At 51.7% G+C, this 12,160-nt stretch overlaps 1 protein-coding gene across 4 annotated transcripts in view; it reads left to right on the plus strand.

The window, feature by feature from the left end:
- Nucleotides 1-1,207: 1,207 nt before the first annotated feature.
- The window catches only part of E2F3 (E2F transcription factor 3), a 44,355-nt gene continuing 33,402 nt past the window's right edge, over nt 1,208-12,160 (plus strand). Inside the window, exon 1 of one of the 4 annotated variants that reach the window (XM_072853372.1) lies at nt 1,208-1,824. In XM_072853372.1, coding sequence (XP_072709473.1) covers nt 1,504-1,824 — 321 coding nt within the window. In that variant the 5' untranslated portion in view covers nt 1,208-1,503. Of the gene's footprint in view, nt 1,825-2,081; nt 2,389-11,141; nt 11,164-12,160 lie in introns of those variants that run through there. The other 3 variants (XM_072853373.1, XM_072853374.1, XM_072853375.1) reach the window with 3 other exon arrangements.

A 12,160-nucleotide genomic window follows, 5' to 3' on the forward strand; every position in this document is an offset into this window, starting at 1 on the left:
TTGTATACCTGCTAGTGTTGGAAAATGGGGGATGTTACCAAGGGAAAGGATCTTCATCTGCCCGATTCAGCAGTGTCAGCCTGGACGTGCAGCCTGCAGCGTGTCTGCTAGGAGCCCTGGTGGCAGGGTGCGAGGGAGGGGAAACAAAGCAAGGGAAAATCGGGCATGGCTAGTGGGTGCTGGGCAGGGTGGGGTGGGGGGATTTAAGACGTTAAGGGGGTGTGTAAGTTTAGGGGGCATTTAATAAGTGAAGATGCTGCCCAGAAAGCAGAAACAGCTGATGGACATAGTTCCACTCTTTGACTTCTGGGAAGTAATACAGGTCGTCAGGGAAGGGAGTATTTTGGTGGGCGCTCTCTTTTCGTGGGCAAAAAGAAATGAAATGTCTCAGACAGGCTGGTTTGAAGATTTATGGGTGCAGAAGTACGAAGACGACGGAAAGTGCTTCTCCAGCTACCGGAGCCTGAAATCCCGCGTCGGGACGCCTTTAACCGGCTCCCGAAACACTTCACCTGCCCAGGCCGGCGCCTTTCCGAGCAAACCAGGGCGAGAACTCAGGTGACCCCTTCCGAGCAGCAGAGGTGCCGGGCGGGAACCCGGCCCAGCGGAACGGGGCGGGGGCAGCCCCGCGCCGCACGCACCTCCCAGCCCCTCCGGCGCGGCAGCGGCAGCGGCAACGGCAGCGGCAGCGACAGCGGCGGCGGCGGCGGGGTTTCCGCACGCCGGCCGGGCCAGCGCCTTCCCGGGGCTGCAAGCCAGCACCCCCCCTCCGCCCCGCCCGGGGGGGAGCCCGGCGGGCCCTGCCCGGCTGCGGGGCGGGGCGGGGCCGCTGGGCGGGGCGGGGCCGGGGCGCGGTCCCGCCCCCGGCGGGGTGGCCCCTCCGGCGGGCACGTTGCGGCAGGCGCCGCCGCAGCTGTCACTGTCAGGGAGCCGGCGAACCGGGATCCCGGCTCCTCGGTGGGGGAATCCCCCAGCCTCGCCCCCGCAGCCAATCGGCGGGCGGCATGCAAATCGCGGCCGCGCCGGGCGGCGGCGGGCCAGTGGGAAGGGAGAGGGGCGGGGAGGCGGCGCCCCGTTGGACGGCCGGGAAGGCGGCGGGGGCCAATGAGGCGGCGAGGCGGGCGGGGCGCGCCCCGGGGGCGGGGACATGCAAATTTGGTTTGAAAAGAGGGCGGGAAATCCGAGTTTCGCGGGAGGCCCTTGGCGCGTAACCCGTCTCCTTTCCCTTCATTCATTGTCAGCAGCCGCCGCTTCCTGGAGCCATTTTCCAGCCGGCCCCACACAGCGGGAGCGGCCCCGCTCCATCCGCCGCATCTGCCCGCCCCGCCGCCTCCGTCCCCCCCCGGCGCCCCGCATCCTGCAGCCGGGGCCCCCCCGGCACCCGCAGCCCCCAGTATTTTGCGCGGGGCCTCGGCATCGAGGAGGAACGGAGCTGGGAAGGCCGGGGGGGGAGGGACGGGGGGAGGAGGAGACGCGGCTGCGGGGACAGACCCGGAGGGAAGGATGAGAAGGGGACTCCAGCCGCCGGCCCCGGCAGCGCCGCCGCCCGCACCGTCCACGGACTCCAGAGCAGCCCCCGCCGGCTTCCCGGCCCGCTTTGCCGCCGGCACCTTCATCCAGATCCGCAGCACCGGCGCGGCGGCGGGGGCGCCCTGTGTTGTCTCCTCCTCCGCCGCCGCCGCTTCCCAGGCTCCCGGTGCCTTTGCCCCGGCGGCGGATGGGGGCCAGCCCGCTGGCAGCTCGCTGTACTGCACCCCCCACGGACCCGCCGGCAGGACGGCGCTGCTGCAGCCCGCTCTCGGCGGAGGCGGAGGCCGCCCCCCGGTAATATTTTTTTCCCCCCGTCCCCGCGGGAGGGTGAAGGGGACGGTGGGGGATCAGCGCCAGGCAGGCCCTCTCCCCGCCGCCCTCCGGGCCCGGGGGCGGGCGGGGGGGGGGAGGGCAGGAAAGGCGGAGGCAGCGCTTTGTTGCAATAAACTTTCCTGCCTCCTTCCCAGCCCACGCCGCCGGGTCTTATTTAAAAGGAAAAAAAAAAAAAAGAGAAGGAAAAAAAAAAGGGGGAGGGGGGGAAAACCCCCCGCCAGGTCCCGCCGCACGGGTGCAAAGAGCGAGAAGCCGGCGGCGGGGAAGGGCCCCGCTTCCCCCGGGGCGGGGGGCCGGGCCGGGCCGTGCCCCGCCGGTGTCTCCGCTTCACCCCCGGAGCCGCCGGTGACGTCTGGCACACGTGCGCGGAGGCCGCGGCTGTGACTGGGAGCCGGGGCGGGCGGGGAGGGGGACGCCGCTTCCTCCTCCTCCTCCTCCTCCTTCTCCTCCCTCTGGCCTGGGACAGCCCGACCGCCGGCCGGCCGCCCCCAGCCCCCGCCGCTCTCGGAAATGCCCCTGCAGCAGGTCAGTGACTCGTGGGGTGGCGGCGCGCGCCGACACTCCCCCCACCCCCACCCCAAATTCCACCCCCCCTTAAAATTTCCGCACCCCCAAAAAAAAAAAATTCCACCCCCCCCGCCACACACTCGTGGGGTTTTCTTTGTCCTCGCTGTTTTCGGGTGTGGGCTCCGCCGAGTTGGAGAGCGGGGGAGGGCGCGGGGCATCCCCGCCGGGCGGGGTCGTGGGCGCCGGCGGGGCTCACCTGCACGCCGGAGGCGTGCAGGTGAGCCCCGCCGGCGCCCACGACCCCCGCCCGGCGGCGTGGGATCGCTAAACTCCCTCCCACCTCTTCCCTTCCCGCCCCGGTGCGCCCCTGCCCGGGCAAAAGGGGTTTTAACACCACCCCCCATCCCCCCCTCCCCCCCCCGCCCCAGTCGGTGATGGTCCAGGTATGAGATGCTTGCTGTAATTCTGGAATACTTTTGCAAAAGCTTGGGAGCAGCGTTTGCCTCTTCGTGCAGCTGGGAGACCGTGGGGATGGCAGGAGCTGCCTTTCGTGTGGGTTTTTGCAGGTGTTGGTTGCTGATGGAAGTTTCAAGGCTTGTCAAATCTCATCCAAAGCTTTCTTTTTTTTAAATAAGTATCTTTGCTGTAAAAGATACTTGATTTTTTTCAGCGCTCCCAGTCTTCAGTGTATCCTAATGGTGATGGGTGTCAAGCAGGCTGGTTGAAGCTGCTTTGTAAATATTTGGCTGTCCTATGCGAAGGTTTGCTTCCTAGAAGGTGGTGTTAAGCAAATACGAAGAGGAGCGTATATAACGGGATGATTCTGGGAGAATAATTGTACAGGTTTTTTCGGCTTTGTGGGAGGGATGTTGGTGTCATAAGGGACTCCTAAAATTTCTCCTTAGTGGGTGCTACAAGACCATTAAATATGAATTTAGTGCCTTTTTTTTTTTTTGGTTTAGCATTCACCTCTCTAATGGGAGAAACTCCTGGCCATAAATGTCTAGGAAGGCTTCTTCCCCCCTTAAAGGTTTGGAAGCAGGAATGCAATTTTGGGCTCCGCCTGCAAAAAAGCCCCCATGCAAGTTGTAAGTGAGTTTGTTGTATACCCTCAGCCCCCGTGTTTACTCTGGGGGGAGATGTGGGATGGGAGAGGAAGAGAGTGGTCAGGCCGGCGGTATCTATAGGCTCGGGCTGGCGCTCTCCCAAGGCTATAAGCCATCCATGGCACGTGCCAGGAAAGGGGCTGCTGCGCATCTTGCTCTGCCCTGACAGTCGTGCTCGCGGGCAGCCCTGAGTGCCCCTCTTGGAGCCGTGCTGGTTTGCTGCAGACCCGTCTTTTGGGAAGGAACGCTGAAGCGCCCTAGTGCTCTGCCTTCTCTTTCTGCTCCACAAACTGCTTGGCGGGGAGACGATCCAGCCCTTTTGCAGTTCTCTGGCTCCCACCTAGTTTTCCCTAAAACTCGCAAAGGATTTTCTGGGACTGTGAGGCGAGGGTATTGTCCCCGTTGGCTCCTAGCTGAGCTGTTTCGAGAAACTGATACCAGAGACTGGTGAGAGGAGTGAGAATATGCTGGGTAGTTGAGGCAGCGAGCTCAACCGAGCAGTACCAATATAAATTTAGCGCTTGGTTAGTTGAGTTGCAAGTAGTGCATAGAGACCGAGACCCTCAGCTGAAAACAAGGCCCTGCTATGCAAAAGACTGTAGGGGTAAGTCTAAAATTTGGCCAGCACACCTGCACTGGTTAGGGTTATGAAAATACTCTATCTTTGCAGATGTAACTGCACTGGCAACCCACCCATCACTTCCAAACATAAACTATGGTATGACTGGAAGAGAGTCAGTACAGCAGTATAGTTCAGGCTGTTCAGGGAGGTGTTTGACTATACCAGCAAACTAAAAAGTTTCTTTTGCCAAAGTAAGCTGCTTCCCCCCTGGGAATTTGTTAGTTACTTTATCTATGGTTGTGTAAGCGTAACTGTGCTGGAAAAGCCTTGAAAGGTGGCCTAGTCCATAACAACAGGCGGCTCCAGCCCCAGAGAGATGAAAGTTTGCACACTCCTCCACCTCCCAAGCAGGTGTCTCGGTACTGTCCAAAACCTGTTCCTTGCTCTGTCGCTGCCTGTCGCGGCGGCTCCTGCGGCCGAGGGTTGCTAACCGGGCTTTTGTACCCTGGTGAGCCCAGGCCCTGGGAGGCTGTGACCCAGGCTGCCTGCCCTTTCAACTGGAGGAGCTTTTTCACGATTCCTGTGGAGTTAATAGAAAGTGTTACCGGGCACATCTGAACCCCTGCCATGGCTTAAACACAAGCAGTAATGAAGAATTAACCCTTGCAAAGCAACCATCAGCTTGTGCTGCTGGGGAAGGCCTTAGCCTCTGGAGACAGGGTCAGTGCTGCTACAAGGGGCAGGTGGTCTGGCGTCCTCCCCTGCCCTCCTGCGCCCTGCTAGGGGCCAGTGCCACTTCCCTTCTCCCCTTCTGGAAGCTCAGGCTTCCCAGGATGGAAAATTAACCCTGGCCAAAATAAATAAATCAAGGTTTTCTGCTGGGCAAGCAGGTTGAACCAGCTAATGGAAGGTCTGGTAAGTGCTAGGGACCACCAAGGGAAGGCGGTGGCCCGGGAGAGGGCACGGGGTGGTGACACCGTGCCGTTTTGGTGGCAGCGAGCTTGCGAATTGACTCGGCTCCTCATGAAAACGTGGGAGAAATTAATGTTTGGCGAGGTACCCCAAAAGCATTCTCGCTGGTGTTGGCTTCTCACTTGGTGTGAGAAAGTCACTACCACTTGCAAATCCCAGTACTTAAAAATGGGGCTGCTACAAAAGCAAGCTGCTCAAAATGTTTCTAATTCAAATAGTGGAGAATTTCTTACTGTCTTTGGGTTATAAAGATAAGCCTTTAAGAAGAGGGCCATTTTCTTAGCCATGAGAAAATGCTTAAATGGAGACACCACCCACATGTTAAGTCCTTTTTAAAAGGGGCTAAATCCTCTTAACAAGAATATCTTTAGAGAACTCCTGTGGCCTTTAGATGACATGAGCTGTGGAGAGGCTGGTTCGGCATACTTCAGAAGGGGGCGGGAGGATTTACATTTCCAAACTGAATACTTAGCACCTCTCTCATTTTTCTGGTAGTTTAGAAAGCACCTCTTCCTCCCTCCTTCTCAGCAAGTCACAGCTGGAAGGGGAGAAAAATGGGGTAATGCACAATCTTCCTCCTAGGTGTTAGGTAAAGGAGCAGGCCAAACAGGACATAAATACTGCACAAGGGTTTAAGGTATGGGAGAAAAACCTCTAAGTTGCATAAAAGAAGTGAGTAGTTAACTAGTAGCTTTTCTTTCTTTTGCAGGAATAAAAAGTTTTGTCTGTGCAGAAGACATAGGTGTTTTCATATTTCTTTGCCTGATAGTCTGTGTTAGCAGGAATGAATGCTAGCATGAGTCTGGGGCCTTTGCTTTTTGAATAGCATTTAAGGGAGTTTCTTTGGTTTAAATCCATCTCCTCCAGCAACAGACTGCTTCTGAGCCCAAGGAGGTACCACATGGTCCTTTGGCACAGCTGTCTGAGGAGAGTTCAAAGAGGTATAAATCCTGATTGCCCTAACTGTGCCAACAAGCATCTAGTGGAAAGCAGGCATCCTAATAAAAATGTACAGGAATAGCCTGTATCTTGCTGTACTTGCTGATGGTGGCTTTGCTATCCTCACGCAGAGTCCAGCTATGCTGGTGTGGCTCTGTCTGCACCAGAACTGCTGAAGTACGGTAGGTTTCTTTCCCCATGATGATAAGGGCTTCTGGCAGGTTTCCATGAGCAGCTGAGCCACTCAAAAGCTTTACTGTTGCTGGAAGGAGTAGGCTTGTTTCTCTCTCACCGTCTCCTCTGTAGCACCTCCTTCACCCTACCCCTGGCCTGGCAATGCTCTTCTGCTGCCTCTGCGCTTAGGGACCATCCAGCTGTGCTGGTGGCTTGGTTTTCTGCTGCTTTAACAAGGTAAAACAGCTGAGTCTGATGTGCAATTAGATCTGGCACGTGGTAGGTATTGGGCGTACGTGGCCCAAGATGGGATGAGTGAAATGAAGGGAGGAGACAGGAGCTTTCCCATGCAGTGGTGTTGGGGTGTTAAATCGGCTCACCGAGCCTCAGTTTTCAGAAGTTGGTCTTTCCTGTTCTCACCGTGAAGGTGTCTTCCTTGTGCCACCAGCCTGCTTGCCAAAGGCTGGATATGGGTCACTTTAGGGCCAGTTTATTCTTCTGTAGAGGCTGGTTCAACTGATTGAGCACTTAAAGGCATATTCTTTCCCCTCATTTTATCCCAGGTACGTTGGTGCTGCTCTGTTAATTTTTACAGTGCGCTCATTTGTGAGTATGTGTGAGCATGTAAAAAAAAAAATCTTTAAACTTAGGAACCGCTATATTTTGCAAGCTGAAAGGTTCTCCTACTACGTCTCTGACTACAACCGGCAAACGTTTGAGGAAGGAACACAAGAAGAGGGCTTGCACAGGACAGCCCTTCTACTTTGAGAGAGCACTTCCTTGGTCAGGGGTTACAGTGAGTTTTATAGCTACCTGTGGCCTGTGATTTTTGTCTAATCCCTGTTTGAATCTAGGTGTAGTTCTGACCTTACGTAGCAACAAGTTCTATCTGATTTAGTTATCTTGTATGGAAGAAGAAATAATTTTGTTTCTGCCCTTTTTTTTTCTTTTTGAACTTGCTGTCTATAGCATTATTGGGTGATCCTAGATATTCCGGTAGGGGAAAATTATTTCCCCATATATGTTTCTCAACAGACTTTGATACATTATCTTTTGTCCTCAGTTGTCTTCTCCAAGCTGAAGAGTGATAGACCATTTAATTTCTCCTGAAATGAAAGCCATTAATGTTAAAATAGAAGTGTCCTTTTATAAAAGAATCACATGATTCTTGAAAACAAACGTGTCTTAGTTGTGAGTTTTTACTTGTCAAGCTTTTGGGCATTGGTGGCTTCAAGAGACGTTTTGACCCACTTTGCAGGCCTAGCAGGAGCCAGAGGCCCTTTCAGAGCCAGCTTGTTTTGCAAGGCCTTAACCTGGCCCTGGGTGGGAAACGGGAGGCGTGGAGCAGAGGGGCTGAGTGTGCCCGACTGCTGTGGGAATGGCTCATTACAAAGCGAAATAGGAAACTCTTGGGAGTCCCTGTCCTGTGCGGTGCCCGTAGGTCTGGTGTGGCTGTGGGAGGGGAATGGGCTGGGGCTTCCTGGCTGGGGCTAAACCACGACATCAACCTACCCCTCCTGTCCAGAGCACCAAGAGGGGAATTGGGTGAGAAAGGAAGATGCGAGCTTTTCTTGTAGCTTTAAGTATGACACCTTTCAAACCTTCAGGCTTTACTTCTGAAGGTGTGTGCTGGGCTGGTGGCCATGGCTCTGGTGGCAGGGTTGGTGCTGGTGTGGATGGGTGGGAGGGTGGCTCAGGCTTTAATCCTGGCTTGCGCAGGAGCTGCCCGCTAAGGATGGGTTGGAGACCATGACTTCAGTTCAGACGGGCTTCTTGTACTGCTGGTGGTAACGTAGATCCAGCCGTGCCCAGAGCGAGGCTTCAGCAGATGGAAGGCTGTTCTTGGTGTAACTAAATCTCTGGGTTTTACAGTCTCTGCAAATAATCTCATTTACAGTTGGCAGCACTGAGTGTGTATATATGGTGGCAACTCTCCTCCTTGCAAATGACTAAGTTGGACTTTAGGCTTTTGTTTTGGCTGGCAGAGTTAATCACTTCCTGCATTATTTTTTGAGACCAGAATTGTGTTCGCTGCCGTGGGGAGAAGAAACCCCCTTCACGTTCCCGGGGCAGTGGTGTGCGGTGGGAGGGAGGCTGCCGGTGCCTCCAGGACGGGGCTGTTGCAGTGCTTGAGGTGCTGCTGATGAAGTATTTGGACTCTGTTTCAATTCCAGTTCTGTCTTCTGTTTGAAGACAGACTTGGCAAAATTGCCCAATTTATCACATCTTTAAAAGGGAACTATTTCACTTCTGTTTTCCTCAAGTAAGTTGGTCCAAAACCACACTTGGAAGTGCTGTGCCTGGCATGGGTGTCTCCTGAAGTACTATGCTGTCTGCTTGGACGGTGCTGCTATTTGCTGGATCTCGTGGCATTTGTGGAGTTCTAAATGCCTTGTGGGCTCAACATGAGCTGTGGTAAATATTTCCGTCTGCAAGCCTTGTAAAGGGAGAAGACAAGAGTTTGACTAGATGTTGATGAAGGCGGAGCATACTGAAAATGGCCTCTGCTACGTGGTAGGAGCGTTCTACTTCATGCATTTTAGCCTTCTTTTTATACAGATATGAATACAGTGCACATGCGTTGGTGGTTGTTTGCAAACTGAACTTGCCTGAGGTTAATGGCATGTGTTGTGTCTCTCCAGTCCTACTTATGAATGTGAACAGATGTTGACCTGTTATAGTGTGAAAACTAACACGAGCTCTGTCACCACTGCACATGCATGCCCTGCAGCTCTCGGGCTTTTGTGCCAAAGGCCTTTTGCCTAGGACTAAGCTAGGAAGGAAAGGTGGAGCATTGAAGATCACCTTTTCAGAATCAGCTGGCGTCTTTTCTGCAATTGTGCTGAGTTATGTGGGCAAGTAGGGCTTTTGTTTATTCCTACCTCTAGAAGTAAACCCAGTACCCTGTTTTGTCACTTCGTTTAAGTAGGAGACTTAATTCGATCACCTGCATCTACTTTCAGGATTTCATCCAACTTGTATGTGGCTGCATCTAGGCCCAGAAGTGACCGCTACCTAAGGCCAACAGCATTTTCAGGTGCCCTACTTGAAGGGTCTAGGACCTGCTTTTTAGGAAGATACTGGGTGCTTCCTGTGATGTTCACTTGCAGTACTGCAGACGTTGGGTCCTTGGTATCTCAAACTTTCTATGAACAAGCCACTGTTAAAAGCGGAGGCTGCTATTATTTTGGCTTTCATTTCTGTATCCTTACAATGGGATTTTAGTCTTATCACGTAGACACTGCAAACCACTCATTGTTTTGCAAAGATCTGTGAAAACTCATAAAAAACATGTAAACAACTATTTTCGGTAAAAATAAATTGTATTGGGAAACTGGATAACAAGAGGTGTCAGCTTAGCCTTGGCTGCTTCAGCTCCAGCATTCCTGCTCCAAGTTGTGGTGTGTGTGTGTTGGTTAATGTATGCATAGATTCTAGAAGTAATTTTCATTAATGAACTTCTTGAAAGACTTTCTTCTCTTCACAATGCTATTCTGGCTTTGTTTGGTTTTTTTTTTGGTTGTTGTACAGCTGTTGGTTCAAAGGTTGTTGCATATTGCATAACTTACTGCTAGAAAGCGGGGCGGGGGAAGATACTCATTGGCAAACTTCCTTCCTTGTTAATTAAGGTGACATTAAAAGTTTCTGGTTTAGGACTCAATAGTGGCTGTCACCATGCAGTGCAAGAGTCGAATTCTTATATATCGTGTCTGGCTTATTGATCTGCTGTACTAGTTCTTTCTAAATATGACTTTCTCTTAATTTTGGTTCTACCCGTTAGTTACAAAATCTTACTAAAATTGGAGTGCAGTAACAGATACATTTTTTTTTTCCTGCAAGCCACTGAATCTGCACTGTAGGATTTCATGATTTTTACACATTTTAAAGTACAGATGTAATTTTAGCGTGAAACACTTCTCCGTAGAGCGAGTAGACTATGCTCTCTATAAAACTTAGCTGTCAAATTTGCCTTGCGTGTTGTTCAGAAACAAACTGGCATGTAGACTTGCTTGTATCCCTCCTACCTAGACTCCCATTTAAGAGGTGTCATCTGGCAAATTTCAGGTCTGGAAGTAAAAAAGTAACCTCTTGACCCAGCATTTACATTGGTACGGTCCATTTATGTTGACAGTAGGCTTCTGGCTTTCTGGGTGCTACCACAGTGTAAACAGATAAGTATGTAAAAATATAAAATGATGTGCAGAAAGGGTCTCATGTACCATACGTGGAATGGTGGTTCCTGTGTATCGGGTTGTCTGTGGTGTACTGGAAAATACATGCTTTAAGGAGCAGGTCTGAAGGGTTTGCTGCATTCTCTGACTGCTTCTGTAATGGAAACTGGTCTTTCTTTCACCCTCTGCTTGGGCTTTTTTGACATCTGCTGGTTTTAAGGTTGTTTTTCCAACCAGAGATGCTAGAAAGTGAATTATATGGAATTATAATGTCTTGAGTGATGCTAGTAACCTAATAGTGCCTTCAGTACTTGTTTTCTTGTGCTGCTAACTCTGGAATTAAATGGCAATTACCATGTATATAATGCTGGTGCTTTTTTGCCTTGCTAGCGTTGTGTTTTTAGACAGCGTTGGTCCCACACATTGACAGTCAGTTTTTTTGTCCCCGTACGGTAAGATAGTTCACACTTTGTCTAATGTCTTCACATAGCGGGAATTGATGTTGGTTACAGCTCTCACAGAAGGCTTTTGTGTGGCGATATCTGAAAGCTGTCTTGTTGGAGCTTTTATCAAGGCTATTGCAATGAGGCCATTATCCCCGCTTGTGGCAAACATAGATACTCGCAGAAATTTTTATAATATTGCTTAGTAAGTGGCACGCTGGTAAAGAGCGACAATGCTGGAGCAGTACAGAAATAATACCCGAGGTGGCAGCCATGCCGTGGCGGGGCGTTATCTGTCCTTGCAGACCGGGGACGGGCTGGGAAGGGAACCCTGCGCCGGGCAGACGGAGGGTGGTGATCAGGGCTATCGCAAGCACGAATAATCCTGGCCGTCGGCTCAGCAGAATAAAGTTTTACTTTTCATGGTAAGACTTTTATCGAGTGGCTCCAAGTAACCCAGACCCAAATTGCTGTATAATAGTTCTGCACCTCGTTCTTTTTTTTCGGCTGCGCGGTATCTGTAGCCTAAAACCGTCTCTTGGGAGTTATGTAAAACTGCGAGTCGGGTGAGAGGAAGCCGAAACTTCACAACTCTGCTATGGTACTCTTTTTAAGCACAAACCTCTTGAGCCGGTAGGAAAGACAGCTTACTACGTGAGGCGGGGGCAGGGAGGGCTTTAAAAAATATAATAGCATTTTCACTGGCTGCTTTGTCATGACAGTGGGTATTTCACTGGGTTTATTCTTTTTTTCCCTCAGGAACTGGGGGTTAGAAAAAGCTCTTTTTTAAAAGACAGTGTCCTGAAAGCATAAGCAAGTTGCTCATTTTCTTTCTCTGGTTCTTAATCATAAGAGCTGCCTTGATGATTTTTCCCACCTCAAATTAGCAGTTTATTTATAACATGCTAATGTTCTGTATGCCCGTTGGTATTACTGTTCTGTCGTGCTGAGCTGAGAATTGTTCTCTCAAACTGACACCGTGAAGATGACATAAATGAATATGGGAAATTGCGTATGATAGTTAGAGAAAAATTCAGGTGGCTTTTGGTATGACTTTGGTTCACACTTCTTTCTATAAAATCACTTCAATTTCCTTTCTGATTTCAATTGCTAGTCACATTTTTGTTGCTTGTTTTTATTTGTTAATTAAAAAAATGCAGACCATTGCCTTTTGGCATCCTCGCTACCCTTTCATTCCTGTTGGCAAACTTCGCTGTGATCGTCTTCTGTGTGTTGCCACCAGCTGCCTTCTTGGATTGCGGGCAGGGGAGTGAGGAACTTCAGGGAGTATTTCCCTCTTCTCAGGGTCCTCGTAACAACTGCTTGGCAACTGAGAGCCTGCAAGGCCCCTGCAGGAAGGCTCTTCCAGATCTCGAGGTTAGCAGTATCCCTCTCAGTGGTTCTCTGCTTCAGCTGCTCTAC

Source organism: Ciconia boyciana, chromosome 2, assembly GCF_034638445.1.
Source record: "Ciconia boyciana chromosome 2, ASM3463844v1, whole genome shotgun sequence".
In the NCBI taxonomy this organism is placed as follows: domain Eukaryota; kingdom Metazoa; phylum Chordata; class Aves; order Ciconiiformes; family Ciconiidae; genus Ciconia; species Ciconia boyciana.